The sequence below is a fragment of the Oryctolagus cuniculus genome, chromosome 15, assembly GCF_964237555.1.
Source record: "Oryctolagus cuniculus chromosome 15, mOryCun1.1, whole genome shotgun sequence".
Taxonomy (NCBI): domain Eukaryota; kingdom Metazoa; phylum Chordata; class Mammalia; order Lagomorpha; family Leporidae; genus Oryctolagus; species Oryctolagus cuniculus.
The window spans coordinates 78,426,639-78,443,242 of record NC_091446.1 but is presented as its reverse complement, the minus strand read 5'-3'; the positions used below and the strand labels follow the sequence as shown (position 1 = coordinate 78,443,242).

General features: G+C 60.3%; 1 protein-coding gene across 4 annotated transcripts; it reads right to left on the bottom strand.

Moving 5' to 3' along the window:
• Positions 1-437: 437 nt before the first annotated feature.
• On the bottom strand, positions 438-16,327 carry GPRIN2 (G protein regulated inducer of neurite outgrowth 2). 4 transcript variants are annotated; one of them, XM_051823751.2, is made up of 3 exons: positions 9,560-9,761; positions 8,588-8,760; positions 438-4,235 (listed from the first exon to the last, which is right to left on the bottom strand). In XM_051823751.2, exon 3 carries the CDS (start codon positions 4,227-4,229, stop codon positions 2,850-2,852), a length of 1,380 nt encoding a protein of 459 aa, XP_051679711.2. In that variant the 5' UTR covers positions 4,230-4,235; positions 8,588-8,760; positions 9,560-9,761; the 3' UTR covers positions 438-2,849. The 4 variants fall into 4 exon arrangements, with proteins under 4 accessions (XP_051679711.2, XP_008268117.3, XP_051679714.2 ...); XM_008269895.4 differs by lacking the exons at positions 8,588-8,760; positions 9,560-9,761 and adding an exon at positions 14,519-16,327; XM_051823754.2 differs by lacking the exon at positions 8,588-8,760.
• Between the last annotated feature and the right edge of the window lie 277 nt (positions 16,328-16,604).

Genomic DNA, 16,604 nt, shown 5'->3' with positions numbered 1-16,604 from the left:
TGGCCGTACAGTGACCCCCATCATCTGCTAACTCCTGTCACTCAAGACACTGAAGAAGGCACAGCTATCATCCCATTTTACAGATGGGGAAGTTGAGGTTCAGTGAGGCAAGTAATTTGCCCACAGGATCTCGTGACCGTCAATGTGGCTCCAAGTGTGACATCCCATGGAGCAGGCCCACTCCCTAGCACGGTTGACCTCAGGGCAGTGGTAGCTTCCCCCTTAAGTGTGGATTACTGGTTTCTTGTGAGGGCAATGGCAGCCTGCGGCACACCCATGTCCTGGCCACAGCACAGAGGTGACAAGCCCCAGGAAGCCAGCCTGCCCCGGACAGAGACCCAGCGGGCAGAGCAGAGTCCCTGGAGAAGGAGGGCAGGGAGCTCTCCAGGACTCTGGGGTTACGCTCCCAAGAACAGAACTCACCAGAATAGACCAAGGCCAGCCAGACAACGCCCCTTCCCTGCTGGGGCCTGGCAAAGCTCAGAGCTCTGCACTTGTGTTTATTATGAATTCAAAACAAAACAAACATGGAACAATGGGATCCAGCGCCTCCCAGAGTGGGGCTGGACAGGGACCCGGAAGTCTGGCCAGAAATCTGGGATCCCCTGGAGGAAGTTGACAAACAGCCATGCCCTGGGCCGGAACCCCTGGGGGAGGCATATCCCAGGGGAGGTGTGGGGAAGGGGCTCCTGATCAGATTAGGAAATTAAGCTGCTGCTTTCTTTCCAAGAAGCTCAGGCTATGAGGCCAGCACCACCCTGCAAAGCCAGGTCTCAGGCATGATGAGGTGGGTGGGTGGCTGGGCTGGCCCGTCCCACACTGGGCCCAGCCCAGCCTGTCACCCTGGAAGGCCCGGTGCAGCCGGGAGGTGACACAGACTGGCATGCATGGGCCAATCATAGCGTGAGACTCTGCATGTGACGAAGGAGAAAGTCTCTTGCCCAGTGGGTTTCACTGGTCCCGGCCAAACCCTGTGGCCCGTCCCCTGCCCACCTGCCTTCCCCTGTGCCAGGGAGTGGCCTCGCCCTGCTCTTGCTCAAACTGGAAACTGAGGTCTCCTGGAACTACTGCTTCCTAAATTGAGGTGCAGGGTGGCGGGGGCGGGGCCGGCCCCAGGTGCCAAGTCCTTCCTTTAACAGCCTCCTCCCTGGCACCCACCACTTTCTCCTGGGTTCCTGCCTCTTCCACACCAACCTTTCCTCCACGGGCAGCAAACGCCTATTTCCATAGCTCCTCGGAAGTCCCATTCCCTGGTCACACCAGGACCTTGACAATGGGGCCCCTTGTCTTGCCCCCAACCTGGCAAACACCCCAATGGGGCCTCTGGGCAGGATGGGCACCCCCAAGCCTCCAACCAGGCTATTCCACCTGCCAGGCAGGTCCAGCCTCGGTATCCTCAAGCCCCTGCCCAGCTGTGGCCCTATGAGAAGGCGCCCCACCCCATGTCCCCACAGCCCCTGCACGCCAGGCTGCCAGGCACAAAGCAGGCCTGGTGCCCACGTCACTCCCAGAACAGGAGGCGCCCACCCTGCACCACACACAGGACAGCCAGTGCCCAGGACCTCCGAGCCAGTTACACTACCTGTGAGCAGTTGAGGGAGGTGCTGGGACCTTAGGCACACCCGTCCTTCCTTGCTCCCTGGGCCTGGGAGAAAGGCCCTCCGAGTTACACACTAGCCCACCGCTGCACCTGTCACTCCCAGCTCTGTGAGCACCTGGTGCTTGGGAACAGGGAAGGGTAGCCCAGCTCCCAGCTTCTGGGTTTCCAGGTAAAGGAAGGGTCCCAGGAACAGGGCCAGGTCATGGACCCTGATGCTACCTTTTTGGCTCCATTCTATCCTAAGAGCTTGGGCTTTTTAACAACAGGTCCCAGGCCAAGAAGAGCAGCCCTCCCCAACTTCCACAGGCCCTGAGATAACCTTGGGTGATAAAGTCGGGTGTGCCTCCCTCCCCTCCCCAGACCCCCTGGTCCCACTGTCAGGTCATGTGGGCTGGACTGGGTGGTCCAGCCTGCTGCTGTCCCTAACCCCCCCAGAGCCCCCTAGTTCCAGTCATTTCCCACCAGGTGAGAGCCTCTAGCCTGGGGTCTCCTTCCCTGCCCCTAGCCTCCCCAACCAGGAAATAAATTCTTAAAGCCCAGAGAATGAGGTGAAATGGTGCGATTTCAGGCACTGCGATACATCTGGGGGCAGGCGGGCCCCACTCTCCCCTTCCTGGTGCCTTGATCGGCGAGGAGCCCTGAAGCCCAGCCAGGGCAGGGCAGGCAGCCTCCGTTTCCTTCCCCACGGAATCCACAGACCCTGCCTGTGCCCGCCTGCCCCGCACTGGGCAGGGCAGGTGCCGCAGAGGAACGCCAGGGCTCAGCAGTTCCAGCTGTCCAATCCAGGGGCACAGCCACCAAACGCCCACTGTTTTGTCTGCGCCAAGGCAGCGGGATGAGGAGCAGCGTCTGTGGGGCCCAAAGGCCATCTCCTGTCCACGCTTCAGTATTTCTCAGTTCTGCTTGAAAAGGAAGCGACGGCGTGTGCCTGGGGGTTGGGGGACGGGCAGGGTTTGGGGGTTGGGGCAGACTGAACAGGAGGTGGAGTATTTAACAGAAGCTGCGGGATCTCACTGTGCAGAGCTGAACCCTGTCCCAGCCCTCAGAGCCGGGAATAGGCAGCAATGCCGCTCTGGGAGATCCAGCCCTTAACAACCAGCCCCGCCGGGTGGAGCTGCAATCCTGTGGTCCCGACCCAGCAGTCTTCAGGTGAAGGATGTACCTGCTGGCCACAGGGCCCCCTTGCCCGTCCTGGTCCTGGCCTGGGGCTGAGTCCGTGGACCCAGGACGGCTGCGGAGCCACGGTGCTTCACTCAGGGGCAGCACCACCAGAGCAGCCGCAGCAGCTGGGGCGGCGCAGGGACCGCATGACGGCCCGCAGCGGCCCCATCCGGCCCTCGGAACACAGGCTGTCCTCACTGGCAGGCGCCCGCTGCAGCTGCACAAACTGCATCTCCAGGTGCCTCTGGATGGCCACGCCGAGCACCTCGGGGTCCACCGCAGCACCGTACACCTCCCAGGTCATGCCCTCAGCATCCCAGCGCACGTCTCGCACCGGGGACGGCGCCTCCTCCTGGCCGGACTCCAGAGTGACCTCTGGGAACACGTGCAGGGCCCTGGGGGCTTCCAGGGAAGGGCTGGTGGCCACAGCCTTGCAGGCTGCCACGGGGGCCACCTGCACCCCAGCATCCTGGGCTGGCGGAGGGGACATCAGTGCTGGGGCCAAGTCACTGGCAGAGGTCATGGTCCACATGTCTTTGGTCCTGGAGCCGGGCTCGGTGGCTACGCTGGGGGGACCCCAAGGGTGGGCACAGCAGTGCGAGTGGCCTGGGAGCCCCACGGGCAACCTACAGTGGAACTTGACTCCGTGCTGAGCCTGCAGACCAGATTCACTGACGGACGCCACAAGCTTGGGGAAGGCCAGGATCCCTGTGGCGGGCAGTGCGTGGCAGCAGCACCCGGCTCCGGCTTCCCTCATGCCGCAGAGGACAGCTGCAGGGGACAGGGTACGGCAGGACGTGGCAGCCGGCTGCCCGGTGGCTCGGGGCTCAGCCTGGGCACTGCCGCTGTGGGGAGTGGTACCTCCCAGGGCTCGAGGCAGCACCCACGCCTGACTGCCCCCCAGCACCCAGGCTGAGTTAGAAGCCCCATCCTCTGCAGCCAGGTCCCTTTCTGGGCCTCCAGGGACGTGGTCACCTTGGGCAGAAGTAGCGCCAGGCTGTAGCTGAGCCCTGCTGACGGACGGGCTGCCAAGGGCCGAGCAGCTGAGGCTGGCCTTCCGAGCACCGCCATGACCCCGGGCCTGGGTGCCGCGGACCAGATCCGAGTGGCTCCTCTGCACGGCGGCAGCACTGGGGGCTCGCAGGCGACCCAGGTCCCCGCTGCCCATGCTGGACACGTTACCCACGGTGCTGCTGCGCCACTGGCCCCCCGCAGGAGGTGACGGCCGGGGACTGGAGGCCTGGGCCTGCTCTGTGCTCTCGGTGTGACAGCTTTCTTCCTCCGGGGCCTGGGTTCCGGCGCCGGCCTCACCCGGCTGGGCCCGCCACACGGTGCTGCTGGCGCTCTTGCGGAGCTCCAGCCTCTGCCCCCGGCCCTCGCCCAGCAGGCTGGAGGAGCTCCGGGACAGGGGCTGCAGGCGGGGGCTCTGGGGTGCCTGGGCCCCTGGCTCAGGGTGGCTGGAGCTCATGGCTGCCTGCAGGGGAGAGAGAGCAAGAGAGGAAAGTTTGAGTGGGGCGCCAGCACCTCCGCTTCAGTCCCAGCCTGCCTGACTGGTCAGAGCCTTTAAGTCCGACAGCAACCAGACAACTTCAAGTCAAGGTCACGACCCAGTACACACAGCGATGCCACTGCAGATCTGCAACAACCGGCACTCAGCGGCCGCAGGGGCCTGGAGGCCACCCACGGCGGGGGTGGGGGGTGGGGGGAGCGGTGCTCTAGGGAGAGGCTCTGAGGGTGGGACCCCAGCCCTGGGGAGGGTGCTTTGGGACGAGAGCTCTGAACCAGCCAGCAGGAAGCAGAATAGGCCTTTAATGACCGGTGCTGGACAGCTGAGTACCAGCCTGCTTCCCATCCCCACCCACCTGGGGCTGGCGGAGTCCACAGAGGCTCCTTGGTTCTTTGATACAGAGTGGGGCTCTGAGTAGCTCTGGGATAGCCCACACTGGCCATGCTGTCACATCTCTAGGCCTCCCCTCTCCAGCTCCGGGGCCCGCAGGGGCAGGGAGGGGCCCCCAAAGCCACTCTTGATGCATACAACTGACGCAGAGTCATTCATTCATTCATTCCACAGCCAGCTCCCAAGCCCCTCCTGTGTGCCAGGCTCTGCAGCTAGGCCCCACGGGGCTCATCCAGACCTGGCGGTGCCCCTGGAGATGCCAGCACCTGAGCCAGCCACCGCCTCCATGAGACGTCAGCTCTCTGCCTGTGAGCTCCCGCTGCTGCTGTCAGTTCTCAGGCTGTGCAGTCTTGGCCGAGAGTCAGCAGGGTCCCCTGCCCCGCAGGGAGCTGCATCCACCCATCCCATCCTCTGCACCCCCTCCGTGGGACCAGTGCCCTGGGCTGCCCTGACTATGGCGGGTACTCAGAGGTCTACTGCAGGCTTGAGAGAAACAGACCCACAGAGGGAAGGCACAGAGAGTCCACCATGGGTCTGCGGGACGGCATGGCCAGGCAGCAAGCATGTCTGGTGGCAAATCAGAACAGGCTTCCTGGAGGAGAGAGCAAGGCCGGGCCGGGGTGGGGGATGGGGGTGCACAGGAAAGGAGGAGGGTGCCCGGATGGAAGGAACAGGGCAGGCAAAAGGCAAGAGGCCAGTGTTCGGGGCAGTGGTTTGGAGTCGGGCAGGGGGAGTATGGGGGGAGGCTGGCCAGGCTATACATGAAGATCATGCCAGGTCTCCCTGCCAGGCAGGATGAGCTGGAGAAACAGGGCAGGGGTGGCAGGCAATCCCGGCCACGCCCTCCCACCCCGGGGCGGATGAGGACTGCCGGAAACCAACCACCCTGGCCAGGTGAGCCAGGCCAGCCAGGCCAGCCACGAGGCAATGTGGGAGGGGCTTCTGTGTCACTGCAACCTTCCTGCTGCCCCAGGGCTCTGGGGACGACAGTGGCCTCTGGAGCCAGCAGTGAGGACGGCTCGGGAGCCACAGTGCCCTGGGAGCCCAGGTCTGCACAGCTTCCAGCAGCGACACAGAGGTTCTACCTTGCCCAGTCCAACAGGCAGGCCCTGGTCCCAAGTGGCATCTGGGCATGTGACAAGCGGCTGCTGTGACTAGAACTGAATCTGTGGCTTTATTTTAACTTAGGGAACTGCAATTCAACTAGCCATACCACGCCATGCAGCTCTGAACGGGGAGTGCCCTATCCCAGCTGCTCCCTGAAGAGACAGGAAAAGGATGAGTGGCCAAGGGACGCCTCTGGCCCAAAGGGAGCCCTAAAATGAACCCAATAAACAGAGAAGGAAGCCGATCACAATGACTGCCCACCCCATCAGCCACCACGCGCCAGGCACGGGCCACTGCCTGACCACTCATGTCTCATTTATCTGTCAGGGCAACCTCGTGAGATAAGTCCTCCCCACTCTACAAATGAGAAGACCAGAGCTCCGAGAAGTTCCTGGACTTGCCCAAGGTTCCATGTCTGGGGAGGAGCTAAGCCAGGAATCGGGCCCAGGAATTGGCGGCGGGGGCGGGGGTGGGGGTGTTCTGCTCCTCCATGCACCATGCATGCAGACCCCATCCTGGCAACTGCCACCCGCCCCACGCCCTGCCTGGGTCTGGCACTCGCCATGGTGCCGTGGCCAGGGGGATAAACGAAGGAGTGGGAGCAGAGCCCGCTCCACGCCCACCCCACCCTGACCAATTCCTAGCCGCTTCTCAGGCTGCCCACAAAGGGGACGATCACCAACAGCCCCAGGAGGCTGAGGCAGCAGGTGGGACGAGACCCAGTGACAAGCCACCAGTGCGGCAAGGGACCCGCTGTGCCTGCTTCACCAGACAGCTGCCCCATGCCCAAGGCTAGGCACCCCAGACAGTTCACAGATGGCAGAGATCTCGGTGGGGGGGGAGGGTTGTGTATCTGCTGGATCCCTCCCCCCCCTCCATCCACAAGGGGCAGGTGTCAAAGCCAAGGCCTAGAGCAATTCAGAAATGTCACAGAATCTACAGCTGAAAGTGGCTGATTCAGGACCCCTGCAGGTACCCTCCTCCATCCTGGCCTCCCCAGCCCCAGGCAGGCAAGGGCTCTGTCCCAACAGAAAGGTGTCTTCCCCCTCTCCCTGTGGCCGGCCCGGGGGACTAGGCTCAGAAGAAGAGGAAGCTGGTTCCACCCTTTCCTACTTATGTAATCTCAGGGGGAAACCTGACTTCTTTGAGTCTGTTTTCCCAATCTGCAAAATGGACCCACATCCTCCCCTGCAGGTGGCTGTGAAGACCAGACATGATGGCATGTGGACTGTTCACAGAAATCTTCTTTCAGGGGCCGACGCTGTGGCTCAGCGGGTCAAGCCACTGCCCGTAACGTCAGCATCCCATATCAGAGTGCTGGTTCAAGGCCCGGCCACTCCACTTCCAATCCAGCTCCCTGCTAATGCTCCTGAGCACCAACCAAACCTGGCCCCAAGTTCTTGGGCCCCGCCACCCATGTAGGAGACCCGGATGAACTTCTGGGCTCCTGGCTTTGGCCTGGCCCAGCTGCAATCACTGTGGCCATTTGGGGAATGAACCACCTGATAGAAGATCTGTTTTTGTCTCTCTGTCACTCTGCCTTTCAAATAAATACATCTTTTAGAAAGGAAGAAGGGGAGCCAGCACTGTGGCTCAGTGGGTTAACGTCTTGACCTGAAGTGCCAGCATCCCATATGGGCACCGGTTCGAGACCCAGCTGCTCCACTTCCAATCCAGCTCTCTGCTGTGGCCTGGGAAAGCAGCAGAACATGGCCCATTTCCTTGGGCCTCTGCACCTACATGGGAGACCCGGAAGCTCCTGGCTCCTGGCTTCTGATCGGCACAGCTCCAGCCATTGCAGCCAACTGGGGAGTGAACCAGCAGATGGAAGACCTCTCTCTCTCTCTCTCTCTCTCTCTCTCTCTCTGCCTCTCCTCTCTCTGTGTGACTCTGACTTTCAAATACATCAATCTTTGAAAGAAAGGAAAGGAAAGGAAAGGAAAGGAAAGGAAAGGAAAGGAAAGGAAAGGAAAGGAAAGGAAAGGAAAGGAAAGGAAAGGAAAGGAAAGGAAAGGAAAGGAAAGGAAAGGAAAAGAAAGGAGGGAGAGACGGATGAATCCTCTCTTTCTCCTGCCATCAGGGTTGGCTTGTGCTCCAGGTACTGTAGGGACTACCAGTGGGGGCACAGGTCCCTTTAAGAAGCCACCAGGACACCCGCAGTTCAGCCTAGCCTTGCTTCCCAGCCTTACTCCTTCTCGTCCTCCTCGGACTGGTCACCACTGGGTCTCCAGTGTCCCTGTCTACATAGCACATCTCCCACAGCCTGTGTGAAACTTCCGCCCTGGGGGATGTACACTCACGTTCAAGCCCTCTCTGTTGGGAGAACGCTTCGGCACGAGACAAAGCAAAGGCAGCTGGCGGTCTCCAACACCACTGGGCGTCCTGCACTGACAGTGTCCAGCCCCGTTATGGGACAAGGCTGCAGTGGCTCTGCCAGATGCCCTATGGCCAGGGGCCTGGGGCCATCGCAGCTACAGTGTCAACCAGCCAGCGTCATTTGGATGAAAAGCCCTCCGCTCTGAGATCCTTTGAGAGTGGAGCAGCCAAAGGCACTGTTGGGCCAACCCGCTCAGGGGTTCCAAATGCTCCCTGCCCCCCTGGCAGAGGGGCCCAGCCCTCGGCCCACGTGCAGGGGCTACCAAAGTTTGCCACAGGTGGGTGCCGCGTAAGTCACCTCCCGTTAAGCAACAGGCCTTTGGCTGTCGACTGCGGCAGCCAGCAAAGCCAACACAGGAGAAGCCAACCCAGCTGGGCAGCAAGGGGAACTGGCCACGGATGGAGACGCAGCCCTGTCCCCTCGGACAGCAGGTAGGGAGACGCACTCTTCAAATCCCTCACTGCACAGTGGGGGCGTGGCAACCTCCAGCAGGTGGCTTACTCTTCCCAGAGCAAGGCAGGCCTCGGGAGCACTCCTGAGAAGGAGCGGCTGGACCACAGAGCCTGCCCATCACAGAGAGGATGACTGTGCCTTGCAGACAGCACGCCCAGGTCACACCTGCACCGAGAATGGGGGAATGGGAGGGGGGATAAGAAAAGGGCACAAAGGATGAGCCCCCCTCCCTCCAACAGCTCCTGGGTCTCTTCCCCTGGGAGGATCTGCCCACACAGGGGAACGGAAGCCTCTGGGCCAGCGGCCCCAGCCTAGAAGCAGCCCAGGTGGCCAGGGCGCCCCTGCCGGCACGCTCACGGGCACCGGCTCCACCATAGACTACCAGAAGCCAAGGGGCGAGCCTGCAGGAGGTAGAGACATCTCCACTGCGAGTCCAGGCCGCCCCTGCCGCCGCGAGGCCAAAGGCCTGAGCACAGCGCAGCCAGCAGCCTCACCCCACCCCGGCGCCCTCCCCACCACCCACCCGGAGCTCTCCTCTCCGCCCCGCCAGGCAGAAGGACCCCAGAGGCCCGGAAACGCGCTCTGTCCCCGCACCCCGCGCCCAGCACCATGGCAGTGGCCAAGGAGCCACGGGGCTGTGGGCTTCGGGGTGGAACCGTGGGGCGGGCTGGGGGGCGGGTGCTGGCCGTGGGGGATGGGCAGCGAAGGGCTGAGAGTGGTGACGCCGGCGAACAGCCAGCGGGTGGCCGAGGGGGTCCGGGCAGAGGCGCTCGCATCGGGCCGGGGCAGGGCCAAGGGGCGCGACGCGAGGGGGGTCCAGGCCGTGGGCGCGCCGGGCATAGGCGCGGGCCGGGAAGCCGAGGGGCTGGGCGCGGGCAGGTGCGAGGAGTGGGCTCCAGTAGGGGAAGGCCGCCACCCCCCACCCCCTCCGCCCCCATGGGTACGCCCGGGGCCGGCCTCTCACCCTCTCGCCCGCCCGGGGCCGCGCAGGCCGGCGGAAACGCTGCTCCTGCGGCCGCCACAGGTGCCCCGCGCCGCGGCCCAAGATGGAGCCCGGGCCGGACCCGGCCTGGGCCCGAGACGCCCGTGGAGCCCGCGCCGGGGAGGGGCGGCAGGGGGCGGCAGGCGCGGCCCTAGAGGCAGCAGGGGGCGGTGGCCCCGCTCACCTGGACCCGCCCCAGGCTCCGCCGCCCGCTCCGCGGCCCCGCCCCCGCCCCGCCCCCACCTCGCGTGCCCCGCCCCCAGACGCCCACCTGCCCGACCCGACCCCTCGGTCTGGATCTTACAGGCCAGGCTCCCCGCTATCCTAATAGCCCCGCCCCGAGGGCTGCAGCCCAGACGGGGACCCCATCCTCCCGGCCCGGCCCCCGTCTTCCAGACCCCTTCTTCTAGGTCAGGGTCCCCTCCTGCTGTCCGCCCCTGGCTATGCCCGTAGAAGGGGTCTGTCCTATGTTTGGACACCAGTTTCAGGAGATGAGGGACTGGTGTCAGCTCCCCCACCCCGGGGGACCCCCCCTTTGCATGCCTGCAGGGAAAGATCTGCACTCCTGGGGTCCAGCCCAGCCCCTGACCAATGCCATCTCTGTCCCTTCCCCGGTTTGGGGCGTCCTGTCTCCGTTTGCAGAGAGACTCAGACTGCCCGTTGGTGTCCCTTCTGGGAGGACACAGGGCACTGTCAGACTCTGGCATGTGGTTGCCCCAGCTGGGCTGAGCTCCCTGGGCAAGTGTCCAGGTGGAGCCTCGGGGGCTTTGGCCTCCCCAGCGCCCACAGGCCAGCTGGGGATCAGACCCAACCAGGCCAGTGGGGTGTTTGTGCAGACCACTGCCCCTTCTTCCACATCTTGGGGTATTCCCCTTTTAGCAAAGTCAGCTGAGCACCAAGAAAGGATGAGCCACGTGTGGCTACACAGAGCATTAGGGGCAGCCCCGCACCCACCTAGGTACCCGAGTGCCCTCCTGGGAGCTCACTGCCTGTGAGCAAGAAGTGTGCCCTGGCTGGGCCGCACCACCAGGACCCCTGGTCCGACTGATGCCCTTTGCCCCGACAAAAAGGCTCCTCTGGCTATGGCGGCTACCCGGGGAAAGCCCAGGCTGGGGAGTCAGACCTGAGCCCCAGTTCCAGCTCCTGCACATACTCGCCTGCCCTGTGATCTCACACCCGAGCAAAACCGCTCAGCTGCCGGCTCTCGGTTTCCTCATCGGTGGAGTACAGGTGAGGACAGCGGCGGCAGGGCTGCGGGCAGATGGCGGTTATGCGAGTGCTCTGCCCATTTGATCAAATACTTATGGAGCATCTCCTGTGTCTGGTTCTGGAGGTACAAGCTCGCACTGGGGTGGGGATTCGGAGGCAGTTCTGGCTTGAGGAGCACCAGGCCAAGTGCCCTGGCCGAGACTCTGCAGTCCGAGAAAAGAGGAACACCCGGGAGCTCAGGGACGAGGGCCCACTGGGGCGACTGGGACACAGCACGGAGAGGCCTGGAGCTTCCAGGGACACCTGTGTGTCATGGGTAAAAGGATGATCCCTGGGGCTGGTGCTGTGGCATAGCTGGTAAAGTTGCCACCTGTGACACCAGCATCCCATATGGGCACTGGTTTGAGTCCTAGATGCTCCACTTCCAATCCAGCTCCCTGCTAATGTGCCTGGGAAGGCAGCAGAAGATGGCCCAAGTGCTTGGGCTCCTACAACCACGTGGGAGACCCAGATGGAGCTGCTGGCTCCTGGCTTCAGCGTGGTCCAGCCTAGCCATTGAGGCCATTTGGGAAGTGAACCAGTGAATGGAAGGTTCTCTCTCTCTCTCTCCTCTCTCTGTAAATCTGACTTTCAAATAAATAAATAAAATGATCCCTGAGTCATGGGGTGTGTGAGACTTCAGGGAAAGAGGGGAGTGAGAAGAAGCCCTGGGGGCTGTGAGTAAGCAGGTGACAGGGCCTGAGGAGGAGCAGCCAGAAAGGAGAGAGGGAAACTGGGGCACCGTGGTGATGTGGGGTGCAGAGAGCTGGCAACCCAGGGCGGTGACAGAGGCAGAAGCCATCGGCTGGGGTTGCGCTAGATGAGTTATCTGGAGACAGCACGTGGCCATTGGAGGGGAGAAGTGATAAATGTGTCACTTGGAAAGCAGTGTGGGGTGGAGAGTGGTGTTTTGGGTGGACGGTTGTGTTTGTTGTTGCTCATCTGTCTGTGTTTGAATGGGTCATATTCCCTTGATTTCAGCCAACAATCAATGTGGCTCCCCAAGCCAGGGTAGGGGTGGGGGCCATGGGGGAAGCCTGCAGGGAGCTCAGAGCGGAAGCCCAGGCTCCAGAGCCCACCTGGGGTCTCAGCCTGTCACCACCTTGGAAGGAAGCCTTCCAGTCCTTTGTCCACATGTCTCCCCTGGAGCGTCTCCTGCCCCTCTGAGATTGCACATGTTAGGGTGTCACGGCTGAGGTGGGGGTTTTAGAAGACACGCCGAGAGCTGGCACGTGCCAGGGTGTTGGCAGTGCCTGGGGGAGAGAGAGCTTTTACTGGGTTGAGCAGGGCCTATTTTTCTGACAAATTTTCCTGCAGAGCAAGAGGCCCTTGTAGCCGTAAGATCTGTGAGTGAAGAAGACGCTGACTCCCCAAGATCTGACATATAGAAGATGCTGGGTGGATGGATGGGAGAGAGAGGGAGAGGGAGAGAGAGAGAGGAAGGGAGGGGCGGAGGGAGGAAGGGAGAAAACCTGGATGGACGGATGGATGGATGTGTGGGTAAGCAAACTGATGGATGGAAGGATGGAGGGATGGGTGGGTGGGTGGATGAATGGGTGGATGGATGGATGGATGGTGGGATGGGTGGATAAGCAAACTGATGGATGGAAGGATGGGTGGATGGGTGGGTGGGTAGGTGGGTGGATGGGTGGGTGGAGGGATGGATGGACAGATGGAAGGATGGATGATGGTCTGATGAAAGGTGGTTTATCTGGGAATACCATTACCATCTCAGTTCAGTTCCACAAACCTTTTCCTGAGCCCCTAATCAATGCTGTCCCACAGTGAGAGTTGGGAGCACAGGCTGAATCAGAGGCGCCTTGGCCCCAAGTCCTGTGTAATGGGGGATTCAGGACGGATGGTGACAGACACAGACAAGTTGCAGTGATGGAAGGGAACAGAAGAGGCTAGCACATACAGAAGAGAGGCCCTATAGTAGACATGTGTTGCTTTTAAGCTCCCCACAATCCATCCCCCCTTTCATTCAGGGTCACCCCAAGAAAGAGTCTGCTAATTGCCACCCGATACTTCCTCCCTTCCTCTGGAGTGATCCAAGTCCTCTAGCCAGGAACACAAGTGCCCGGGCTGTCAGTCCCTCTTCCCAGGCATCATGCAGCAAGTGCACTGCTGGGCTCGGCTCTGGCCAGTGAGAGGCCAGCAGAAGTGACACGTTGTTCACAGTGCTTAGCAAGCCAGGTCCATTTGTGCTGAGGACAATGGTTGAAAATTTCAGAATCTTGGTGTATGCTGGACACCTGCTGCCTCTCTCCACAAAGGAAGTCCCGCACCAGTCAGAAGAATTCGGAGCAAGGGAGCCGACGAGCAGGCAGAGAAGGAAGGAAATACGGTGGTGCTAAGAGAAGCTTTTTCTCTCTGGGCTGAACCTAAGCTCGGAAGTTTTCAAGGTTGAAACTTCTATTGTGGGAAGCAACTCGGACTAGACTAAGTTACTGGAATTAAGACTTATTCTATGCATCTGCTCTCCCACAATATGGCGCTGGGAGTAAACAACCTTTACACAGCTGCCTCCAGTTCAACCAACAACCTGCAGGAGCTGATCCTGCTCCTGATTGGAGGAGAGCAGCGTACTCGGAGTGTGGGTAGCAGAGTTGGGATTGGTGGAAGAGGACTATAAAGGAGGAGAGAGACAACATGCACCGGGAACATCTAAGGGGAACATCCGAATAACATCTGAGCAGCCCCCGAGAGAGCCGGCCAGCGGTGTGCCGCTCCCCGGCGGAAGTGGGGAAAGTGGCAGGGGGAGCCACCCTTCCACGGAGGTGGAGGGACGGCAGCCAACCCGGGAAGAACCAGCAGCAAATCCGGGAAGGGCCGAGCAGACAAAAGAACAGCGCAGAGTCCTGTGTCGTTCCTCCACGAAGAGGGGGAGCGACAGTCTATGACGTAAACCAAGGCAGAGAGAGAAGAGTCTGAAGCCCTTGTATTAGCAATGTGGGCCTAACCTTTCTCAGGCACTTTTTAAATATTTTTATTTACTTATTTTATTTGAAAGAGAGAGAGCACTTCCATCCTTTGGTTCACTTCTCAAATGCCCTCATCAACACAGGTGGCTGGGCCAGGCAGAGGCCAGGACCCAGAAACTCAATGAGGACACCCACTGCTCACCAACTAGTCTCACCAACTCCTGGACAGTGGGTGGGATGCATAGAGTTTGAGGGCATTGCACCATGAAAAACCACTCCCAGACCTGATGGTGCAGACCATCCCCTGCCCCCGCCCCTCGCCCCAGGGTGAGGTGTGGTGCTGGATGCAGGCACCCGGTGGAATTTGGGGGCTGTCATCCTTCCCCTCGCCACAGGCAGACATTGGAAGGACATACAGGACACACAGACAAACAGACACCCAGGAGCTTAGACCACTCATTGCCCCCAAACCACCTTCATCTCCTTCCTCGTCTAAAGAATCCCTGTTTTAGCTAGAAGGCATGAAAATCTAGAAGAAAAAGGATTGTATTTCCTCATTTCCCAGAGCTGCACTGAGTCACGTGGCACAGGACTGCCGTGAGGACGGGAAATGCCTTTGGGGGGAGGGGGGAGGCGGGAGGCGGGGACTCTCCCTGTTGCCCTCATCTGTTCCCACTGGCTGAGTGTGGAAGTGGAGGTGCAGCATCGCACTCCACACTGGGGACAGTGAAGCATCAGACAGAAGACTTGGGCGCCCCAGGCCGCTTACCTGCACACAGCAGAGCGAGCAAAGAAGCTGCTGTCTTGCTTCGGCCAGTCTTCCCGGAGCGTCTTCCAGCAGTTCGACCTTATTCTAAAAATTACTCAGCCTGTCCCCTCCCCTCCACCCAGGTGCTGTGGGTGGGTCTCTGAGGAGGGGCGGGTGACCAGGCCTGAGCCAAATGCTGTGTCACCTTGCCCTGGCCATGGAGATCATTCGCGATAAGCTTGCGTTCCTCTTAGAGCCGACGACAAGCACGAAAGGATTTCCCTGGGAGTCCTGAGAAAGATCTCTTTTCCCCCACGAGGATGTGCAGCCGGAAGCTGCTGCTGCCATCTTTTTAAAGTTATATTTATTTGTTTGAAAGGCAGAGTTACAGAGAGGCAGAGGCAGAGAGAGGGAGAGGTCTTCCTTCCACTGGTTCATTCTCCAAATGGCTACAATGGCCAGAGCTGGGCAGATGCAAAGCCAGGAGCCAGGAGCTTCTTCCAGTTCTCCCTCAAAGGTACAGGGCCCCAAGCACTTGGGGCATCTTCTACTGCTCTTCCAGGCCACAGCAGAGAGCTGGATCAGAAGTGTAGCAGCCGGATCCTGAACCGGTGCCCATATGGGATGCTGGCACTGCAGGCAGCGGCTTTACCTGCTACGCCACAGCGCTGGTTCCCTGCTGCTGCCATCTTACCAAAGCCTGTGATACCAGAGGCAGTCCCAAGGGTACCAGAGCGAGGATGTTCAGAGAAGCCAGGGCCTGAGCCCATCCTGGGAGCCTTGAATCCAGGGAAGAGGAAACCTGGGCTCATCCCTTGATGCCTCAGATAAGGAAGACAAGAAATTTCCTGTTGTTGACGCTCACTTGCGTTAAATTTTCTTCCCTTGCTACTAACAGTGTGCTCGGTGACACAGGTGCCGGCCAACCCTGGGAGTGTCTGTGCAGGGCTTCATGGAAGGAAGGAGGCTCAAGTTCAGCCTTGGTTGGTAAGTTAGAAAGCACCTGAAGCTTGTTCGGGGAGAAAAATGGGTTTGCATGCAGATTGGAACAAGAACTGGCACTGTCCTTGGGATCCGGCAAGACAGCTCCAGAAATGGCCGCTGCCCTTCACTTCCGCCCTGAAGCCTTGCAGACCAGCTCCCTCCAGTGGCTCTGCCAGGCTTTCCAGCAGCTCCTGCCCTCTGCTGATGTTGAATTCCTGCTGCTGCGACACCTGGAACTGCCACCATCCCAGCTCCTCCTGGTGGCTTCTTTTGAAGCATCCTTTACACACCTTCCCGGCTGGCTCGCTCCTGCCGTGTCTCTCAACTCTCCATTCATAAAAGGGAGGTCATCTGTAACGCTGGAAGAAAACACACAAGTCCTGGCCAGCAGACGGGTTCGATGCTAGGGTCAGGGGCCCTCTCCCACCCGCATGGTTGAAAGGAAGACGGCCTCGTGGCTAGTCCCTCTGCTGGGCTATCCTGCTCTGCTTAATCGTTAGCTAGCGCTCTCCCGATTTCAAGAAGCAGAAACCCAACCCAAATTGGCTTAAGCACCAACAGGGCTTTTATTTGGCCCTTGTAAGTTTGGAGTCCAGAGTAGCTGGTCTTGACCGGAGCCATCAGTCTAAGCAATGACATCAAACTCTAGCGCTTTGCCATCTCTTCTCACCGGGATCTCCCTACATCGCAGCTCTTCCTCTTAGATGATATCCTTATGGCTCTAAGTGCATGGCAAAGAATCTAAGGAGAACAATGCCAAGTGATTACATCAACTGTCACTGTATCGCCCCCAACAGTGGCCTGCAAACCCTATGTCTGAATCTGAGCCACTGCCCGGTTCTTTTTTTTTTTTTTTTAAGATTTATTTTATTTATTTGAAAGGCAGAGTTACAGAGAGAGGTAGACACAGAGAGAGAGGTCCTCCATCCGCTGGTTCACTCTCCAGATGGCCACAACATCTGGAGCTGCTCCGATCTGAAGCCAGGAGCCAGGAGCTTTTTCCAGGTCTCCCACGCGGGTGCAGGGGCCCAAGCACTTGGGCCATCCTTCACTGCCACAGCAGAGAGCTAGATCGGAAGAGGAACAGCCAGGACTAGAACTGGCGCCCATATGGGATACCGGC